Source organism: Myotis nattereri (genome assembly GCF_964212035.1).
Source record: "Myotis nattereri genome assembly, chromosome: 5".
Taxonomy (NCBI): Eukaryota; Metazoa; Chordata; class Mammalia; order Chiroptera; family Vespertilionidae; genus Myotis; species Myotis nattereri.
The window spans coordinates 18,157,551-18,179,597 of NC_138080.1; the positions used below are offsets into that span (position 1 = coordinate 18,157,551).

Genomic DNA, 22,047 nt, shown 5'->3' on the forward strand with positions numbered 1-22,047 from the left:
GACCTGGAGCACCCTGTTCAGCAGATAGTGAGGAGGCCATCAAGACACCGGGGGCCATGTCCAAAGGCCTCAGTACCCAGCTTGAAGAGGCTCCACCAGCCACAGAGGGGACGATTGAGCCTCTATGATGACATTAATTGCAGTGGATTGAAAACCACCCAATGTGTTTAAATCAGAGTTTGTAATGCTATTTTAAAAGAATTTTTCATCTTTGAAGGATGGAAAGGGACCAGTTTATTATACTTAATGCTGGTAAATAAAGAAAAGACTTAAGCATTTAAAATAAAGGGCGGGGGGTGGGGAGAGGCTGGCTATGTTTTCAAACGTCTCCCTTCCAGCCTGTGGATCGGCTCAGCCTCTGAGAGGGTCGCACACTTCTCTCCCACCCAGTGTGTCTCGTGAAAACTGTTTAGACCAACTCCCCTCTCGTCACGGTGCTTTGTGCATGGACCCGGGACGCCTGACAACCTCCTGCATTTCACCCTCTTCTTCCCCTACCCCTTTGTCCTTGTGGTCCGTAGAGAGAGTGTGCCTGTTGACTGTGGGGTGTGTGAGTTGAACCCCAGTACTGACAGCCTCCTTAAAGTTTCACCCCCAGAGGGAGTCGAGACTCGGAAAGTGATAGAGAAATTGGCCCGCTTTGTGGCAGAAGGAGGCCCCGAGTTAGAAAAAGTAGCTATGGAGAACTACAAGGATAACCCAGCGTTTTCGTAAGTATTTTTGGGAGGGGAAGGTCACTGGTACTTAATGTTCTTGCCACACAGTAGTATGTGCAGACATTTTTGTAAAATTCTTGTGGTGACTGAGGCTGGCTGGGGCTGGGTGCTTGCTTGTGTGGGCCAGATGCTGTTCCAAGCACTTTATAACTTACACCAAAGGTTGCAAAAAGTCTCCAATGTGATGTGGAGACTTACTTTTGGGCTCTGTCAAGGCATCTGTGCTTGTCAGCTTGCTTTTGCATAACTTGTCTTCAGATGCTGCACAAGTCTACTCGTCCTCGTTACTCATCTTCCTTTCTGTTTTGCAAAACACTTCTTCAGGTTTCTGCATGATAAGAATAGCAGGGAATTCCTCTACTACAGAAAGAAGGTGGCTGAGATAAGGAAGGAATCACAGAAGTTGCAGACAACCTCTCAGAAAGGTAGGTGGGTAGAAGGGGGTGGGAGGTTCTGGGGAGGTGCATGGACAAATTGCTCCCCAGGTGAAATCAGGGTTCCTAGAGGGTGCCATGGCATGGGGTAGCGCTGATGTCCTTGGTTTGTGCCCTCCCTCGCAGCCAGGGTCAAGCTAGGGCTAGTGCCACCCTTTTCACCAGTGCTCTGAGGAGCGGGGGAGGTCTGAGGACCAAGGTCAGGGTTGTATTCAGGAGCTCAGCCCTGTACATGCAAAAGAGACAGAGGGAAGGTGTGCTAGCCCAGCGGTCGTCAACCGGTGGTCCATGGACCACTGGTGGTCTGTGCGGTCCAAAAGGTTGGCGACCGCTGTGCTAGCCTATTGGTTCATGGTCATTTTAACAAGTGTTAATGAATGCCTACCAACCCTAGAAACAAATGTAGCGTCTGACACCTAGGAGTGGGGCTGAGGGGGCAGAAACAATCAGCTGGTGATATCTGATGGGATGAGTGTCAGTGGATGGGGAAGAGGCTGGATGGTCTCCAGCTTTAATGAGTATCCCAGCTAGTGCTGGTGGGTGAGAGGAATTGATGTTTAGGCCTGACATGGGCCACAGAGGTTGGTCTGTCGTGTCTCCTGCGGCCCTTTGCCTTTGCACTGACCTCCCCAGGAGGAGGGCCACGCTTACCTCCCCATGTGACCTGGCTGGGCAGCCCCCTATAGAAAGACCAAAGTGGGGGTTCCTGTCTTCCCTCTGGGCCTGACACAAACCTTCCCTTATATTATGCTGCAATGTCCCAGGCCCCACAAGACCTATGGGTGGGAAGGGGTAGGGAGCAGGGCTCAGAATAAGTTGTAGTATTAACTGTTTGGTCTCAGTGTAATAATCTGATTCCCATTTGCCTGTTTCTCTTTGCATTGTTTCTAAAATAAACCCCTCTTGTTGCCCATGGGGTTTTTAGCAGAAATTAGGCTGTTGGGTGTGGTGAGTTGAGCTCAGTACTGACAGCCTGCTTAAAGTTTCACCCCCAGAGGACGAAGAGGTCAAGAACCTTGCAGAAAAGTTGGCCAGGTTCATAGCGGATGGGGGTCCTGAGGTGGAAACCATCGCCCTCCAAAACAATCGTGAGAACCAGGCATTCAGGTAAGGAGGGACCCACCAGAGATTTGACCCCTCAGCCTGGTCACAGGCTTGGTGGTCCTAAGGCCAGAGTCTGTGGCGAGAAGCTGGCAGGGCCAGGACTCAGTTCTAGGAATTTCTGGCCCCAGAGCCCAGCCTTGCCTCCCTGTATCTACTCCCCGAGTGCACACCACTGCCTGGAGTTGTCTCTGTGGCAGGTGTGGCAGGGACTTTGAGGCCCTTGTGTTTTTCCAGGTGCCTCATTGGGAAAGTCTCTAGCACTTGCCCGGCTCCTTTTGTAACAGAGACAGTGGCCCCAAGGTGAGGCCAGGCCAGGCCCTCTAGCAGAACCTCACAAAACTGTTGCTCATTGTGTGTATTCTTAGGGTCTCATCTTTACAACGAGGGGAACAGCAAGAAAGCAGGAGTGTGGTACCTCAGGCTCTGAGGAGTGGGAGTCCCTAGCCTGTGTGCAGGTTCCATCGACAGGATGCGACAAGCATCCTGACCCCCCTACTGTCCCCAGCCATGAAGTCACACCCCAGCCCTTCAGGCTAGGTCTGTTAACCCACTCACTCATTCATTGGTGGGATTTAGCACCTCATCTTTGCCAGGGGAGTTTGGGCGGGGTGGGTCGCAGTTGCTGTTGCAGGGTGGTACTGGCAGAGGCTGGTGAGGTGGACACTGAATCCAACATGGGGTGATGCATCTGTGAGGACACTTTTGGCCACAAGTCCCCACCCAGTCAAGTGAGGAGATGTGATGGCAACTATAACAAAAAGTGCAGGAGCAGCAGGCACCTGGGCTGGTTGATTCAGAGACACCATCAGGCACTCAGGAGGAAGGAAGCAAGAGTGGGTGGTAGGCAGGAGGAGGGTGTCCAGAAGGACCACTACACGGGAGTGAAGCAGTTGATATGCCGGGCACTGTGCTAGTGCGGCTGGAGTGCAGGGTGAGCGTTGACATTCTGTGCAGACAAGCTGTGGATCCCGTCAGGGCCAGGTCCCAAGAGGCTCAGGTGTTCATTGAGAGTCTTTGGAGGGTCTGCATAGGGAGTGATGGGGCTAACTGTGCTTCCAGGATCACTGACCACAATCATAGAGGGTGATCAATCATTCCAGGCTGAGGGTTGAGGCAGAGAAGGTTTGCAGAGGGCTGCTGAGAGGTCGAGGATAGCTGTGGGGGAGTGCCTAGGATGAGAATGGACCCTGAGGAGAAGTGGCTGAAGGTGAGCTGCTAAGGGACCACAGCTGGCACTCCACGCACTGGCGAGGAATGAATGGGAGATGATTGGGTATTTGGGCCTGGTCAGGGTGTACAGGTTCATTCCACACTGACTGATCTTCATGTGGGGTTAGGTGTGAGACAGCTCTTCTCTCCCCCAAATCAAACAGCCGCCTAGTGTACTTGCTGCTCTGGCCCTTCTGTGCCTTCCTGATTCCCCCCATGGGCCGGGCACACCCCAGCAGTTGTGTGTCTTGGAAAACAATGTTATAACTGTTTACCTATTCCTTTGACCAGTCATCCCACTTCTGAAATGCCATCTCCCAAATAATCTTAAATACAGCATCATCCATAGTCATGAGAAATTAACACATTGAATGTCCAGTCCCAGTGGGCTGAACTCCTATAACTGCATGTCTGACACATCACTTGTGTGAGCCACCTTGTTTACGAGTGTGCTGGCCTCTCACAGGTGAGGAAACTGAGGCAAGAAGGCCAATCAGTGGAAGTGCCTTTGCTGCCACATTCCACTGCATTCTAATGAGAAAGCCTTAAGTTGTTGAGTTAAAAGGTTTTTTTTAAAAAATCAGCATACAGGAATTAGAACCACAGCTCTGTTCAAATAAATCTGCACTGGATAAAAAAAAAAGACTGGATAAAAAAAAAAAGTGTTAGCTTTGGAATCATATAGTATGTAGTTTTTTCAGATTGGCTTCTTTCACTTAGTGATGTGCATTTAAGTTTCCTCCATGTCTTTTCATGGGCTTCATAGCTCATTTCTTTGAGTGCACCACAGTTTATCCACTGTAGGACATCTTGGTTCCTTCCAAGTTTGAGCAATTATGAAGAAAGCTACTATAAACATCTGTGGACAGGTTTTTGTGTGGACAAAGAATCTCATCTCTTTAGGATAAATACTAAGGACTGTGATTGCTGGATAGAATGGTATATTTTGTTATTTTCTTCCAGTCTACGGCTTGTGTTCTCATTTGCTTGACCTTGTCTTTCACAGAGCAGAAGTTTTTAATGTTAATGAAGTCCAGCTTATCAGTTTCTTTTTCTTGGATTGTGTCTTTGGTATTATATCTAAAATGTCATTGCCATACCCAAGGTCATCTAGGTTTTCTTCTATATTATTTTCTAGGAATTTTATATTTTTGAATTTTACATTTAGGTCTGTGATCCATTTATAATTAATTTTTGAATGAAGGGTGTAAGGTCTGTGTCTAGATTCTTTATTTTTTTTCATGGAATGTCCAGTTCTAGCACTGTTTGTTGAAAAGACTGTCTTTGCTTCATTGTATTGCCTTTGCTCCTTTGTGAAAGGTCATTTTACTATGTTTATGTGGGTCTAATTGTGGGTCCTTTATTTTGTTCTAGTGATCAGTTTGTCCATTCCTTCATCAATACCACACTGCCTTGATTACTGTAGCTTTACAGTAGGCCTTGAAGTTAGGTAGTGTCAGTCTTCTAACTTTGTTCTTCAGTATTATGTTGGCTATTCTGGGTCTTTTTTCTCTGAATATAAACTTTAGAGTCATTTTGTCATTATCTACAAAATAACTTTGCTGGGACTTTTATCGGAATGTCATTAAACCTAAAAATCACGTTGGGAAGATTTGACATCTTGGCAATACGAAGTCTCCCTATCCATGAACGTGGAATATCTTTCCATTTATTTTGTTCTTGGAATTCTTTAATCAGAATTTTGTAATTATATTCATACAGATATTTTACATATTTTGTAAGACTTATTCCTAAGTATTTCATGTTTTTATTTTTATTTATATTTTTGATCTTACTTGTTTTTTATTCATATTTCTTTTTTTTAATTAAATCTTTATTGTTCAGATTATTACAGTTGTTCCTCTTTTCCCCCCATAGCTCCCCTTCACCCGTTCCCCCTCGCCACCCTCCGCCCTCGCCTCCCCCCTACTGTCCTCATCCATTGGTGCATGATTTTTGTTCAGTCTCTTCCTGCATCCCCCACACCCCTTCCCCCCCCACAAGAATAGTCAGTCCACTCCCTTTCTATGCCCCTGATTCTATTATAATCACCAGTTTATTCTGTTCATCAGATTATTTATTCACTTGATTTTTAGATTCACTTGTTGATAGATGTGTATTTGTTGTTCATAATTTGTATCTTTACCTTTTTCTTCTTCTTCCTCTTCTTAAAGGATACCTTTCAGCACTTCATATAATACTGGTTTGGTGGTGATGAACTCCTTTAGCTTTTCCCTATCTGTGAAGCTCTTTATCTGATCTTCAATTCTGAATGATAGCGTTGCTGGATAAAGTAATCTTGGTTGTAGGTTCTTGCTATTCATCACTTTGAATATTTCTTGCCACTCCCTTCTGGCCTGCAAAGTTTCTGTTGAGAAATCAGCTGACAGTCATATGGGTACTCCCTTGTAGGTATCTGACTGTCTTTCTCTTGCCGCTTTTAAGATTCTCTCTTTGTCTTTTGCTCTTGGCATTTTAATTATGATGTGTCTTGGTGTGGTCCTCTTTGGATTCCTTTTGTTTGGGGACTTGTAAGTCTATTTCTTTCACCAGGTAGGGGAAGTTTTCTGTCATTATTTCTTCAAATAGCTTTTCAATATCTTGCTCTCTCTCTCTTCTTCTGGCACCCCTATAATTCGGATGTTGGTACGCTTGAAGCTGTCCCAGAGGCTCCTTACAGTATCTTCGTATTTTCGGATTCTTTCTTCATTTTGCTTTTCCGGTTGGGTGTTTTTTGCTTCTTCGTATTTCAAATCTTTGACTTGATTCTTGCGATCCTCTAGTCTGCTGTTGGGAGTCTGTATAATATTCTTTTTTATTTATTTATTTATTTATTTATTTATTTTATTTTTTTTTTTTTACAGAGAGGAAGGGAGAGAGATAGAAAGTCAGAAACATCGATGAGAGAGAAACATCGATCAGCCGCCTCCTGCACATTCCCCACTGGGGATGTGCCCGCAACCCAGGTACATGCCCTTGACCGGAATCGAACCTGGGACCTTTCAGTCCGCAGGCCGACGCTCTATCCACTGAGCCAAACCGGTTTCGGCCTGTATAATATTCTTTATTTCAGTCAGTGTATGCTTAATTTCTAGTTGGTCCTTTATCACAACCTCGAGGGTCTCACTAGATTTCTTGAGGGTCTCATTAAGTTTATCGGCGGTTTCTAGAAAATTCTTGAAAAACCTTAAAAGTGTGGTTTTGAACTCTATATCCAGTAGTTTGCTTTCCTCCATTTCTGTCATTTGTGTCCTGTTTCTTTGTCTCCGCATTTTTTTATGCTTCCCTGTGTTGATAGAATGGCTTTCTGTGCTAGGTGTCCTATAGGGCCCAGTGGCTCAGCCTCCCCAATTACCTGAGGTAGATGCTCTTGGTGCACCCCCTTGTGGGCTTTGTGCACAGTCTTGTTGTAGTTAAGCCTTGATTGTTATAGGTAACACTGGGAGGGATTGACCTCCAGGCCAATTGGCTGTGAGAATCAGCTGTGTCTGCAGTGGGAGAACTTCTGTGCTGGAGACACCCCTCTGGGGCAAGACTTGCTTCAATGGGGCTTTGGTGCTCACTGAGTCTGCCCCTTGAGTATGTCCTTTATGAATCAGAGGAGCTGCAATCTCGGGCACACTGGCTCCTGGATCTCTCAGGAGGTGCTAATCTAGCCTCTGCCTGAGGCTATCCAGCAGGAGCCAGCTGTAACGCAATGCAAGTTGCCCTGGGGCCTTGGGCCAGCTGCAGTTTGTTAGGTAATTATAAGATTGCAAAGGGCCAGGCCTTTATATGCAAAAGCCTCCATGGCTTGGGCAGAGCGGGGTCTCAGGGGATCAACAGAGCAGAGCGAGCAGTCATGGCTGCTCTCAGTCCTGCCCTCAGAGGCCCTATTTCTCAAGTGTCCCGGCAATCGCTGCAAGCACCCCCGAGAGAAAGCTGCCCTCGAGTTCTGACCGATGCCAGACAGTCCGGTTTCTCCCGTATAAGTCTGAGTCCCCAGAGCCTCACCCGAAACTGGAGCTCAGAGCTTGAGACTCCCTCCCGATTGAAAAAGACAACCGTGTCCTCAGCCGCCAACCCTCTCCGCATGCGCCTCTGTACCTCTGTATTTTACTTCTGCACCGCACCTCCTCTGAGTCTCGGTATGCTTTTCTCTTTCCTTCTAGTTGTAGAATTTCCACTCAGCCAGCCTTCCTGTGGTTCTGGATGATGTCCGTTCCATCTTTTAGTTGTATTTTTGAAGTGGTTGTGCAAGGCAGCAATCTCCGGTGTTTACCTATGCCGCCATCTTGGTTTCTCGTATTTCATGTTTTTAAATGATAATGTAAATGGTATTGTGTTTTTAACTTCAAATTTTACTTATGCACTGCTGGCTTATAAGAAAGTGATTGACATCTGCATATTAACATAGTACCCTGCAACCTTGCTATATAATAGGTTATTAGTTCCAGGAGAGAGAGTGAGAGAGCATGTGTCTATTTTTTCATGTGTTTTTTTGTTTTTATGTATACTATCATGTCATTTGCAGACAAAGACAACTTTATTTTTTCCTTCTCAATTAGTATATCTATTTCCTTTTCTCATTTTTTACATTTGTTAGGACTTCTAGTATGATGCTGAAAAGCATTGATGAAATGGGATATTCTTACCTTGTTCCTGTTCTTAGTGGGAGTTTCCAAGTTTCTCACCATTAAGTATGAGGTAGCTGTGGGTGTTTTTATACATACTCTTTATCAAGTTGAGGAAGTTTGCCTCTAATTCTAGTTTAATGAGAGTTTTTATCATGAATGGGTGTTGTATTTTATCAAATGCTTTTTCTACAGCTATTGATATGATCTTGTGATTTTTATTTTTTTTAGCCTATTGATATGATGAATTACATTACTTGATTTTCAAATGTTAAATCTGCCTGGCATAAATCCCACTTGGTCGTGATGTATATAATCAGGGGTCCTCAAACTTATTAAACAGGGGGCCAGTTCACTGTCCCTCAGACCGTTGGAGGGCCGGACTATAGTTTAAAAAAAAACAACTATGAACAAATTCCTATGCACACTGCACATATCTTATTTTGAAGTAAAAAAACAAAACGGGAACAAATACAATATTTGTATTTGCATGTGGCCCACGGGCCGTAGTTTGAGGACCCCTGTATATAGTTGTTTTTAACATTGGTAGATTCAGTTTGCTAATGTTTTGTTGAGGATTTTGGCATCTATATTCGTGAGAGATGTTAGTTTGTAGTTTTCTTGTAATGTCTTTGTCTAGCTTTGGTATTAGGGTAATTGAATGAATTAGGAAGTATTCTTCCTGCTTCTCTTTTCTGAAAGGAACTGTAGAGAATTGGTATAATTTCCTCCTTAAATATTTGGTAGAATTCATCAGTGACCTCCTGAGCATGGTGCTTTCTGTTTTAGAAGGTTATTAATTACTGGTTCAATTGTTTTGTTAATCTTCACCTGAGGATATTTTTCCATTGATTTCTAGAGAGGGTGGAAGGGGCAGTGGGAGAGAGAAACATCAATGTAAGAGACACATCAATTGGTTGCCTCTTGCACAGGTCCAGGGATCAAACCTGCAAACCAGGTATGTGCCCTTGACCAGGAATCAAACCCATGACCCTTTGGTTTGCAGGCCCATGCTGTAACTGCTTAGAAACACTGGGCAGGGCTGGTTCAGCTTTATTTATTTTTAAAAAAATACACATTTTTATTGATTTCAGAGAGGAAGGGAGAGGGAAAGAGAGATAGAAACATCAGTGATGAGAGAGAATCATCGGTCGGCTGCCTCCTGCATTCCTCCCACTAGGGATGGAGCCCACAACCTGGGTATGTGCCCTTGACTGGAATCGAACCCAGGATCCTTCATTCCCAGGCTGACGCTCTATCCACTGAGCCAAGCTAGCCAGGCCTAGTTCAACTTTTTAAAAAAAATTTTAAATTCATTTCAGAGAGGAAGGGAGAGGAAGAAAGAGATAGAAACATCAATGGGAGAGAATCAGTGATCAGCTGCCTCCTGCACACCCCCCACTGGGGATCAAGCCCACAACTCAGGCATGTGCCCTGACCGGGAATCAAACCGTGATCTCCTGGTTCATGCGTTGGTGCTCAACCATTGAATCACACCAGCTGGGATGATTCAACTTTTTAAAATAAAAATAGGCCTCTTTGAGTTGTCAGTTTCTTCCTGTATTAGTTTTGGCAGATTGTGTCTTTCAAATAATTAGTTAATTTCGTGTGTGTTATCAAATTTTGGGGCATAGAGTTGTTCATAGTAATTCTTTATTATCCTTTTAATGTTTGTAGGATTTGTAGTGATGTCCCCTATTTCATTTTTGTGATTAGTAATTTATTTTCTCTTTTTTCTTAGCATGGCTAGAGGCTTAACAGTTTTATTGATCTTTGTTTCCTCTGTAATTTTTACAAAGGTCACTTACTGGGTTTTCTAAAGGATGTGTGCATGCTTTGTATCATGACCCAGGAGTGCAAAGGAGATGCTGCCATTTCCTTGTCCTTCCATCCCACCCTAGGTACCAATATTAGTTTGTCCAGGCTAGGGGGTCCTTCCACCTCTCTCCTGGCTCTATTTAGACACATAAAAACGGTCTACAGGTTTTTTTTCCTGTTGTCTTTTATACAAAAGAAATTTTACAGCATCCTTGAGCTTGCATGTTGCTTTTGTAATCCTTCAGGTTTGTGAGTGCAGGTCTAGCCCCTCTTGTTGAGGGCCATGTGACCTGTGATATACACAGATCTTGTTACATGGAGATGGGCTATGATTCTTCCCTCTGGTGTGGACCCCAGAGGTGGGACTAGGGCTCAGGACATGCATAGGCTAAGACCGTGGTCAGCAAACTGCGGCTCGTGAGCCACATGCGGCTCTTTGGCCCCTTGAGTGTGGCCAAAATACCAAGTGCGGGTGCGCATGTACAGTGCGATTGAAACTTCGTGGCCCATGTGCAGAAGTCGGTTTTCGGCCTGGGCGAGTCTATTTTGAAGTACTGTTGATATTTGGCTCTGTTGACTAATGAGTTTGCCAACCACTGGTCTAAGAGATAACAGGCAGGTGCAGAGGGAGCTGCAGGCTTTACCAGCTCTGAACTCAGTGCCACCTGTTCCTACCTTGGGGTGGGGGAACTACCCCTTAGGGGACTGAGGGACTGTGGCTTCCAGCAAGGAAGGGACTTTTGCCCTTGAGTTGGAGTCCAGGTCCCCATTTGTTCCTATGTTAATTGTGTTTGTTTTGGCTCTGTTTGCTGTTGGCACCTCCCACAAGTGCATCAGAAAAATACAAGTGTTTGAGCTGTGCAGTTTAGGGCAAATCTTGTCCTTTCTGGCACCAGGTGTCTCTCGCACCCCAGGACTTCTAGTGCTCCTCTAGGACAGCAGGGGAAGAGCTTCGCAGAACCTGGGGCAGTTCTGAGGGAGCCCACCATTTTCCTTGGAGGCAGTGTATCAATAACTGTGTGACAGGCACCCGATAAAGTCGGGGTGGGGTTGGTGTGGCCCTCAGCATTGTGACAGGCTGTGGCAGGCCACGTTATTTTTCACTGTTGGGTCACTAGAGCCAGCAGCCACTGAGGCCTGGCAGTACAGGAGGTCATAGTGGAGACTTTGAAGTGACCCTGGCTGACCTGGGGGGCTTGCACAAGACCCATGCTACTCCTGCCCCAACTGACAGTGTGCCCCTCCACTCTTCTTTACAGCTTTCTGTACGAACCCAGCAGCCAGGGTTACAAATACTACCGCCAGAAACTGGAGGAGTTCCGAAAAGCAAGGGCAGGCCCAACAGGCACCCAAATGGTGCCGGAGCTCTGCCCTCAGCGCAGACCGCCTCCTGAGATCCTGTCCGGATCTGTACCCCTCACTGCTGCTTGCCCTACTTCATCTGCCCCCTCACCTGCTATCAACCCAGCTCCAGCTGCCCATGGAAAGCCAGCCACTACAGCCACTGTGAAGAGGAAGCGAAAGAGCCGATGGGGGCCTGAGGAGGAAAAGGTGGAACTCCCACCCACCGAGCTGGTGCAGAGAGACGTGGATGCCACCCCCTCACCCCTGTCAGGTGGGCTTTTTCAAGAAGTCTGGCATCACGTTGTCAGGGTTTATCTGTGTTGTATGTAGCAGGTGTCAGGACTTCCCTTCTGTGGCTGAATAGTATTTCAGTGTGTGGATGGACTACACTTTTGTTCATCCTTTATCTGCCAATAGATGCAGGTGGTTTCCACCTTTTGGCAGTTGTAACTAGTACTGCTGTGAACACACATATACAGGTACTATTTGGATCCTTTATTTCAGTTCTCCTGTGTGTATACCTAGGAGTGGAATTGCTTGGTCATATGGTGATTCTACATTTAACTTTTATTTTTTTAATATATTTTATTGATTTTTTACAGAGAGGAAGGGCGATGGGTAGAGAGTTAGAAACATCGATGAGAGAGAAACATCGATCAGCTGCCTCCTGCACACCTCCCACTGGGGATGTGCCTGCAACCAAGGTACATGACCTTGACCGGAATCAAACCTGGAACCCTTCAGTCCGCAGGCCAACGCTCTATCCACTGAGCCAAACCGGTTATGGCATACATTTAACTTTTTAAGGAACCACCAAACTGTTCTCTACAGCAGGTGCATCATTTTACATCCCTCCAGCAATGCACAAGAGTTTCGATTTCTCCACATCCTCGCCTTAGGGTCATGCCAGTATGAACTGGGATCACATTGTAGTTTTTGCATTTTTCTAGTGACTAATAGTGTTGAGCATCTTTCCATGTGCTCATTGGCCATTTGTATAGCTTATTTGGAGAAATGTCTATTTTAGTTCTTTTCCCATTTTTTAATTGGGTTGTTTGTGGTTTTGTCATTGAATTGTAGGAGTTCTTTGTGTATTCTGGATATTAACTCCTGTTACATATATTATTTGCAAATATTTTCTCTCATTCTTTGGATTGTCTTTTTACCCTTTTAAGAGTGTCTTTTGATTCACAAAAGTTTTAAATGTTAATGAAGTTCAATTTAATTTTTTGTTAGTGGCCTATGATTTTGGTGTCATATTTAAGAAACCATAGCCAAATCCAAGGTCATGAAAATTTGACCCTGTATTTTCTTCTTTTATTCTTTTTTTAATATATTTTATTGATTTTTCACAGAGATGAAGGGAGAGAGATAGAAACATCGATGAGAGAGAAACATCGATCAGCCACCTCCTGCACACTCCCCACTGGGGATGTGCCCGCAACCAAGGTACATGCCCTTGACTGGAATCGAACCCAGGACCTTTCAGTCCGCAGGCCTAAGCTCTATCCACTGAGCCAAACCTGCCACGGTGACCCTGTATTTTCTTCTAAGAGTTTTATAGTTTTACGTCTTTTTTTTTCCCATGAGTGAAAACTTTATTGCTCCAACACTTTACATGAATGTCACCAACACCTCATTGGGGCAAATATATAACAAGCACAATCATCTCAACTTCTCAACTAACGCACTGTACAGACGCTTCCCAGCCCTCATTCCCAGCACGACTGGTGCATTTCAGTGGCAGCAGCTGCACTTGCTTGAGCCTCCTTTGCAGATGCAGCCTTGGGCACACTTGGCACAGCCCGGGGAGCAGCAGGAGCAGCAGCTTTTTCGACATGTTTTACAGTTGCAAGATGTGCGTTTGCAGTTGTCTCCACAGATGCATGTTCTTTAAGACAAGCAGGTGCATTCCCTGGGGTCCATGGTCCAGGTGCTGTCTGTGCTGGAGAAGGGAGGTGTATAGTTTTAGGTCTTAAATTTAGGTGTTTGTTATTCCTCACCCGATGATAGTTTTTTCATTGATCTTTAGAGAAAGTGGAAAGGAGGAAGGGAGGGGGAGAGAGAAACATCTATTGGTTGCCTCCTATATGCGCCCCAACTGGGGCTGGGGATCAAACCTGCAACCCAGGTACATGCCCTTGACTGTGAATCAAACCCAAGACCCTTGGGTGCACAAGCTGATGCTCTAACCACTGAACCACCAGACAGGGCTTAAACATAGGTATTTGACCCATTGATCCATTTTAAATTAATTTTTTAATTACATTTTTTATTGATTTAAGAGAGGAAAGGAGAGGGAGACAGAGATAGAAACATCAATGATGAGAGAGAATCCTTGATTGGCTGCCTCCTGCATGCCCCCTACTGGGGATCAAGCCTACAACCCAGGTATATTCCCTGGCCAGGAATTGAACTGTGACCTCCTGGTTCATAGGTTCGCTCTCAACCACTGAACCATGCCAGGCAGGCTTAAATTAATTTTTATGTCTGATATAGGGTAAGGGTCCAACTTTATCCTTTTCCATGTGGATATCTAGTCGTCCTAACACCATTCGTTAAAGAGACTCTTCTTCCCCCATTAAATGGTCTTGACACCCTTGTCAAAAGTCGGTTGACCATGGATGTAAAGGTTTTTTCTGGGCCCTATTCTATTACACTGGTTTGTATGTCTTTCTTTACACCAGTACCTCACTGTTTTGATCACTGTACCTTTGTGGTAAGTTTTGAAATCAGGAGTGTTAGTTTTCCAATTTTGTTCTTTTTCAAGCTTTGGCTATTCCTTGGAGTCCCTTGAATTTTCATATGGGTTTTCAGATAGGCTTTTCCATATCTGCAAAAAAAACTGTTGGGATTTTGATAGGGATTGCATTTGAATCTGTAGGTCACTTTGGGTAGCACTGACATGTTAACAGTATTTAAGACTTCCAATCTGTGAATACATAGGCTGTCTCTCATTTACTTAGGTATTCATTCATTCGTTCTAACATGTAGTTTTTGTTTTATAGTTCTTGCATCTCCTTGTTTAAATGTGTTCCTAAGTGGTTTATTCTTTTTTTTTTTTTTTAATTCTTTTTTTTTCGAGGACCTTTTACCCCACGGGCTCGGGCCGCCCCCCGCCCCCCCGCCAGCAGCCCAGAGAGCCCCGTGTCAGGCCGTCAACCATCCAGGCGCCCACGGCCAGGACGCTGGGCGTAGGCGAGCCTCTCTGCTCTCTGCCGCCTCATGACGGGTTTATTCTTTTTGATGCTATAAGTGGAAACTTTTTAAATTTAATTTTTGGATTATGTGTTCTTAGTGTATAGAAATACAACTGATTTTTGTGTATTGATTATGTATCTTTCAACTTTGCTGAATTCATTTTTCAGCTCTAATAGTCCTTTTGTAGATTCATTAGGGATATAAGATTTTGTCATCTGCAGATAGTGACCATTTTACCTCTTCCTTTCTAATTTCAATGCCTCATCTTCTTCTTTCCTAATTGCTTTGGCTAGGACCTGCAGTGCTATGTTGAATGCAAGTGGCAAAAGTGGGGATACTTGCACTGCTCCGTATCTTAAGGGAAAAGCTTTCAGTCTTTCACCATGAGTCTATATATTGTAATCTTTTTTTTTTAAAATATATTTTATTGATTTTTTACAGAGAGGAAGGGAGAGAGATAGAGTTAGAAACATTGATGAGAGAGAAACATCGATCAGCTGCCTCCTGCACATCTCCCATTGGGGATGTGGCCGCAACCCAGGTACATGCCCTTGACCGGAATCGAACCTGGGACCCTTCAGTCCGCAGGCCGACGCTCTATCCACTGAGCCAAACCGGTTTCGGCTATATATTGTAATCTTATTTGACTTTAAGTATATTTTGTCTGAGACTAGTATATCCTTCCCAGCTCTCTCAGTACTATTTACTTGGAATTTTTGTTTCCCATCCTTTTACTTTCAACCTGTTTGTATCTTTTTATCTAAAGTGAGTTTCTTGTAGATGACATATAGATAGATCCTATTGTCTCCCTTAAACTTTAAAGTACTTAACATTCATTCTTGTCATAGAAGCCTTCTGCATAGGGCTCTCATATAGTTCAAAGCCCCCACAGACCTTCTTCAAGGAGGGATTGAGGTACAGTCCTGGGGTCACAGAGCATCCACATTTGGTTCTTGCTGGCAAAGCCCCAGCCATGGGGAGCTGGAGCCCCCAGCTCTCTTCACTTTCCCAGAGGATCCTCTCCACCCATCTGCCTGGCTTCTCCCCCAGAAACCAACACCCAGACGGGCCATCACAGCATCTTCACGTGAATCAGTGCTGCTGGAGCTCCAGCCAAGCTCCGAAGCTGATGCCAAATTAAATGCTGTGAGGACAACTGGCTGCCTCTCCAGAAGGAGCTAAACAGAGCCACACAGCTGAGTCTTACACCAGACCTCAAACCTGTGTGTGTCTATACTAGGTGTCTGTCCTCCACAGGATCAACTCCCATAAGCCAGTGTTTGTGCATGTGCACACACTCTCGTCTCTGCTCTAGTGTCTCTGGCTCTGCAAAGTCCCCACCATGTCACCCATTAGCCATATGACCTCGTTTGAGGCCCCTGACCTCTGAGCTCTGGTGTTGGTGTTTACAACATGGGGATGTAGGGCCCACCTGGAGAGGGCATGTGGGAATGAAATTGGGTGCACATGACAGTGCAAGGTGTGACTCGTGTGGTCCTCATGTGACACGAGAGACTAACAGCTGATACGAGGGCTCTGCTGTGCGCGCTCCAAGTGCCTCGGGTGTTGTCAGTGAGTGGATTCTGCATCGCACACGCAAGAGCAGGGCCAGGCCCATGTGTCCATCACTGACTGACCTGTGTCTTGTTTCCAGTTCAGGACCTCAAGGGGCTAGGCTACGAGAAGGGAAAGCCCGTGGGTCTAGTAGGCGTCACGGAACTGTCAGACGCCCAAAAGAAGCAGCTGAAGGAGCAACAGGAGGTAAGGCCAGAGGGTGGAGCAGGCTCCACAGCTGCTGGTGGCAGATTGCCCCCCCTCACCTATGGTGCAGTGATCACACAGTCAGCAGAGAGGCTCCTGGGCAGGCTGGTTCCCCACCAATGCCATGCCAACCCCAGCGTATAGCTGGGCCCAGAGCTCAGGCCTCCTCATGCTGGCCTGTCATCCGCACAGCTGGTGCTCAATAACTATTCCACATAGTGCCTGTGGGCTGTTCCCACTCAGTAGTCTTAAATTTTTCATCCAGTTCCCTCCAGTATCCAGTCCAGGACAGGCCTGGCTAGCACTGGGCACCCTGACTGGTGTGAGGGCCACTCAGCTGGTAGTGGGCAGTGTTGGGGTGAGGGTCAACTTGGCCTCTTTGCTGCTTCCCTGGGGAACTAGAGGCACTGGCCTATCAGTTCTTGGGGACGCCTCACCCTGGCCACCTCCTCTAGGCCAGGGCTCTGTCACATCACCCTTAACATTCCTAGGGATAAGGAGGCCAAGTTGCCCTCATTTAGTCCATGGTGATGATGCCCGGTTCTGAGCAAGACAGAGAGGGCCCTCTCTCTCATCACAGGGACATGGGGAGGTTCGGTTATGTGGTGCAGGCCCTGTCATAGTGTGTGCTCCCCACAGATGCAGCAGATGTACGACATGATCATGCAGCACAAGCGAGCGATGCAGGACATGCAGCTGTTGTGGGAGAAGGCACTGCAGCAGCACCAGCATGGCTACGACAGTGACGAGGAGGTGGATAGCGAGCTGGGCACCTGGGAGCACCAGCTGCGGCGCATGGAGATGGACAAGACTCGGGGTACGCTGAGGTTTCCAGCGGGGGGTGGCTGGAAGCCCCACTCACCTGTTGGCCTATAAGACCTTGCGCACAAGACTTGGCTTTTCTGTGCCTCAATCTTCTCAGTAGTAAAAGGAGTGGTGCAGGGCTGTCCTGAGGGAGCAGGGATCAGGTCAGGGTCTCCCCCCAGCTGCCTCCCTCTCTCGCGGCCGCTCACCTCTTCCTTCTTTTACCTTTTCTATCTCTCCGGACAGAGTGGGCTGAGCAGCTGACGAAGATGGGTCGGGGAAAGCACTTCATTGGAGATTTTCTGCCACCGGATGAGCTGGAGAAGTTCATGGAGACCTTCAAAGCCCTAAAGGTGAATGGGGAGTCCCCAGCCATCAGCCCTGCTGTGGGCCTGTCCAGCGGGCGGCCTCTTCACACACAGGAGGAACCAGGCCCTCTTCCACAGGAGGCATCTGTCCCTGGCAGACGTCCATTTGGGGAATTCACAAATAGCTCAGCTGCCACTTTAGAAACATTTCCTGGGGCTTTGGGAAATCCTGCTTCGAGTGAAGCCAATTAATGCAATGGGAGGCACAAGCCCATGGACTAGGCTCCTCAGAATGAAAGCTCAATGTTCCTCCTCTGCACATAGAGAGACAGCTGACTGGCACAAGCCTCTCCACCTAGTTGACCATGGCTGCTTTTTCACACTTTGTGTAACAAATCGCCCTCAGAAGCTGAGCTCTTCTTTGTAGGTGAATCATTAATCTTGCCCATGGTAGAGGAGGCCTGTGTGACTGTCACCTTGCCTTCTTTGACTTGGTTACCAGAGAGCACAAAGTGTGACCATGGGAACCCTGAGGAGGAGGAACTTAGTCTGAAGTAGGGGACGGATGGGCTGATGGTCCCAGCTAGTGGCCAGTGAGGCCATAGGGGACGTGTTTTGGCCCTTGGGGATGACAGCTGCTTGGTCATGCAGGAAGGCCGTGAGCCTGACTACTCGGAGTACAAGGAATTCAAGCTGACGGTGGAGAATATTGGCTACCAGATGCTGATGAAGATGGGCTGGAAGGAGGGTGACGGTCTAGGCTCAGAGGGCCAGGGCATCAAGAACCCAGTTAACAAGTGAGTGTGACCCTTGATACAGGATGGGGGTGAGGGAGTATCCCAAACTAGTCCCAGGGTCTGGGTCTAGTCCTGCCCCTGGGCCAGAGTCAGGCCTAGCTGAGAACTATGGTGACTAGCCCAGCTCAGGCTCTTCCCTCCTGTGTGTCCCACTTAGCTCTTCTCCAGCCCAGCACAGCTTGCATGGCCCCCACAGCCCCACTTTGAGCTGCTGCTGCTGCTCCTAGGCAGGCTGGTGGGCTAAGCCTTCCTGTCCCAGCTCAGGCTGGGCATCTGCTCTCCTGCTCACACCAGCCTGCTTTTCTGCTCACATTCTGCACGCTCCCTCATCCCCCACAGGGGCACAACTACAGTGGATGGCGCTGGCTTTGGCATTGACCGGCCAGCAGAGCTTTCTAAGGAGGATGACGAGTACGAGGCCTTCCGCAAGAGGATGATGCTGGCTTACCGCTTCCGGCCCAACCCTCTGGTGCGTGCATTCCCATCCCCCCCATTCCTCTGGTGTGGCCACTGGTTCCTCACTGTCCACGGTAGTGGGGTGGTAGTGCTGGTAACAGAGTGTCCCTCCTCCCTTAGTCCCGGTCTCACCAACACCCCCCACCACCACTCCACCTGCATTTGAGCCCCTCCTTCCTCTCCAAAGCCAGCCATCTCAAGGAGTGAGCTCAGCTGCCCCTGAAAGGTTCTGGGCGGGAGGAGCTGCCATCTGTCTTTAGCATTAACGCACTCCCTTTTTATCTCACTGCCTCCCACAGAACAACCCCAGGCGGCCTTACTACTGAGTATTCTGGAGAAACACAGAAACATACCTTCCAGACAACCAACCAAGCATTCTTGGACTGTAGAATGTTTTGGACTGCATTTCTGCCCGCCCTTTCCGTTGTCTCAAGTGTCATGCTATGTATTAAAGTCCCAATGCTTGCCCACTGTGGGAGCCTGGTCGTGCCATCACCAGAGACCCCTCCTGTTCTTCAGCAGCTGAGCTGGGCTGGGCAGGTGAGAATGAGATGCTGTGTGAAGGCTCCCCAGCACCTGAGGAATCCAAAAGCACCACCTGGACCTTTGCTTATTGGGTCTCCATCCTCATCAGCCTGGGCTGGAGTAGACAGGAGGGCCACACTTGGGCAGGCCCTCCCAGCCTAGCACTGTGCTATGGAAGGGAATTGGGGAGGGATCTCCAGGCAGGGCCTAGCCTTCCCCAGGGCACACCTAGGCTACCCACCTCCCTGTCAAATGATATTCCCTGCCAGTGATGGCTGCAGCCCATGCTGCCACAGCTGCACTGGGTCCCACCTGTGTGGTGTACACATGTCCCTGGGGCTCATGCCTCTGTGGGACAGCTGTGTGCTAACATGTCTCACACCTCCTAGAGCAGGGGTGGGGAACCTTTTTTCTGCCAAGGGCCATTTGGGTATTTATAACATCATTCAAAATTACCAACTTAGCCCAGCTGGTGTTGCTCAGTGGTTGAGCATCAACCTATAAACCAAGAGGTCAGGGTTCGATTCCCGGTCAGGGTCCGTGCCTGGGTTGTAGGCCATCCCCAGTAGGGGATGTGCAGGAGGCAGCTGATCAATGTTTCTCTCTTATCATTGATATTTCTATCTATCTCTCCCTCTCCCTCTTCCTCTCTCTGAAATCAATAAAAAGATATTTTTTAAAAAAATTAACTTAAAAACTAGCCTGCTGTATTTGGTCAGACATTTAATTAACTCACCCTTAATGCCTTGGCAGGGCCAAACCAAATGATTTTGTGGGCCTTATAAGACCCTTGGGCTAGACGTTCCCCACCTCTGTCCTAGAGGATGTGAGGCCTGTGGGTGGCCTGGCCAATGTGTGCTGAGAGCTACCATGTCTCTCGATCCAGTACCTCACATCTGTGCAAAAACACCTGGGGATCTTCAGCTGCAGCCATGCTTGAGGTATCAGCCTGGAAATTTGAGGGGACCACAACTCACCCACCTGCACCACACATTCACCCAGTGGTTCATGCTCAATCCCTGTGGGCTCGTGGGCTCAATTCAAGCTAGAATCAGGCTCCTGGGCCAGCCTGCATTCAGCAAACTCTATGAGCACCAACTGTGAATCAGAATGGGGGCTGTGACAGTGAACTAACAATACACTGATCGATGCTGCCAGGAGAAACAGCTGGGCTGGGCAGGTGACCTGGGCCAGGTCTCTGGGGGCTTCAGGGGCTGGGAGGGTCTCAACAGCAGAGTAGATTGGGTGCCGTATACCACCGTCCCCCTCCCATGGATGCTGTGCCCAGGCAGGGCAAAGAGGTGACCCTTGCCAAAGTCCTAAGCACAGATGAGTAGCTATGGGAAGCCAGCGATCTCCAGGCAACGTGTCCGTCCCCGTCCCCCGTCTCCCCCCCCCCCCCCAGGCAGGTCAAGGTCACCCCTCCATTAAATTCTCAGTGACTGGGAAGCTGTCCAGACCCGGCCCATGGACTTTACCCCCATGCATGGGGACAGTTGGAAGATTAGGTCACTCAATTGCTATGTGTGTGTGCAGGTACCTCCCAGACCCAGGGTGCAAGGCCAGGCCCCTAGACAGAGCTGGACTAGACACCCCTGGCCCTGCAGTTGGCAGGGAGGGCTGCCTGGAGGGGGAGACAGTGGGAAGTTCTTTAAGGGGTGAGGAAGTACAAGAGGGTCCATCTTGTATACAGGAAAGAGACCTGTGGGCATTGGGCACTGCCAGAGTTGGGAAGGTCAAGAAACCAGGCTGGAGTTTCAAGTCAGTCCAGAGGAACCTGAACTTGACCCCATGGTCAAGGGGCCTCTGGGGAAGGCCAGAAGATCATGTTACCCAGGCTTAGAGATAGGACCCAGCTGGCACAAGGCCAAGGGGCTGCATGGAAAAGGGATGAGGGTTTCAATCTTCCCCCACCCCCCCCCAACCCAGGAAGGAATTAGGTGGGCACTACACACTCGTTTCCGGCAGCCATAGTACTACATGGGTGAGAGTCTGTTTGAAGGTAGTAGCAGAGACCTAATTCCCACCTTGCAGCCCCCTCCGAGGTCCCTCTCCCCTTTATACCTCCCCCAAACCCAGCACAGCCTCCAGGCTGCTCAGAACCTTCCCAGCCCCAGGCTCCTTACTGCTGCTCAGCCCCAGACCTGAGCTATTCACCTTGCCAGGAACTTCTCACCTAACTGGCTCCATCCCCACTTAATCTTGGGCCACCTCCCTCTGACCCCACCCATGTGAGTAGCCCCTCCCATCCCGCCCTCAGCTACCCTACAGGGTGTCCTGGCTATAAGGAAGGATCTCAGAGCACGGAATCACAGAGGCCTTCAAGAGACCCCAACCCAGGGCTGTAGCCGCCTGCCCTGAGATGATCCCCACCCAGACTGTCAAGTTTCACACGTGTTTAAAATGTGTCTGTGGCCCAGCTGGTATGGCTCAGTGGTTGAGCATGAACCTATGAACCAGGAGGTCATGGTTCGATTCCTGGTCAGGGCACATGCCCAGGTTGCAGGCTCCATCCCCAGAGTGGGGTGTGCAGGAGGCAGGGGATCCATGATTCTCATCATTGATGTTTCTATCTCCCTCTCCCTTTCTCCCTTCCTCTCTGAAATCAATAAAAATATATTTTTAAAAAATAAAAATGTGTCCTAGCCGGTCTGGCTCAGTGGATAGAGCGTCAGCCTGCAGACTGAAGGATCCTGGGTTTAATTCCGGTTAAGGGCACATGCCAGGTTGCCAGCTCCATCCTCAGTGGGGGCATTCAGGAGGCAGCCAATTATTCTCATCATTGAAGTTTCTCTCTCTCTCCCTCTCCCTTCCTCTCTGAAATTTAAAAAAACGTCGGTCTGTGGACTGAAGGGTCCGAGATTCGATTCCGGTCAAGGGGACATGCTGGGGTTGCGAGCTCAATCCCCAGTAGGGGGTGTGCAGCAGGAGGCAGCCAACCAATGATTCTCTCTCAT

At 47.9% G+C, this 22,047-nt stretch overlaps 1 protein-coding gene and 1 pseudogene across 2 annotated transcripts in view; one reads left to right on the plus strand and one right to left on the minus strand.

The window, feature by feature from the left end:
* Positions 1-19,036, plus strand: part of SUGP1 (SURP and G-patch domain containing 1) — a 28,982-nt gene extending 9,946 nt beyond the window's left edge. Inside the window, exons 5-14 of the mRNA XM_081092208.1 lie at positions 587-710; positions 1,041-1,141; positions 2,134-2,257; positions 11,154-11,509; positions 16,094-16,200; positions 16,840-17,017; positions 17,251-17,357; positions 17,964-18,109; positions 18,449-18,578; positions 18,865-19,036. Coding sequence (XP_080948334.1) covers positions 587-710; positions 1,041-1,141; positions 2,134-2,257; positions 11,154-11,509; positions 16,094-16,200; positions 16,840-17,017; positions 17,251-17,357; positions 17,964-18,109; positions 18,449-18,578; positions 18,865-18,891 — 1,400 coding nt within the window. The 3' untranslated portion in view covers positions 18,892-19,036. The remainder of the gene's footprint in view (positions 1-586; positions 711-1,040; positions 1,142-2,133; positions 2,258-11,153; positions 11,510-16,093; positions 16,201-16,839; positions 17,018-17,250; positions 17,358-17,963; positions 18,110-18,448; positions 18,579-18,864) is intronic.
* Positions 12,864-13,164, minus strand: LOC308518852 (metallothionein-4-like; annotated as a pseudogene). The gene has a single exon. The product of its transcript is annotated as a metallothionein-4-like (transcript).
* Positions 19,037-22,047: the final 3,011 nt, after the last annotated feature.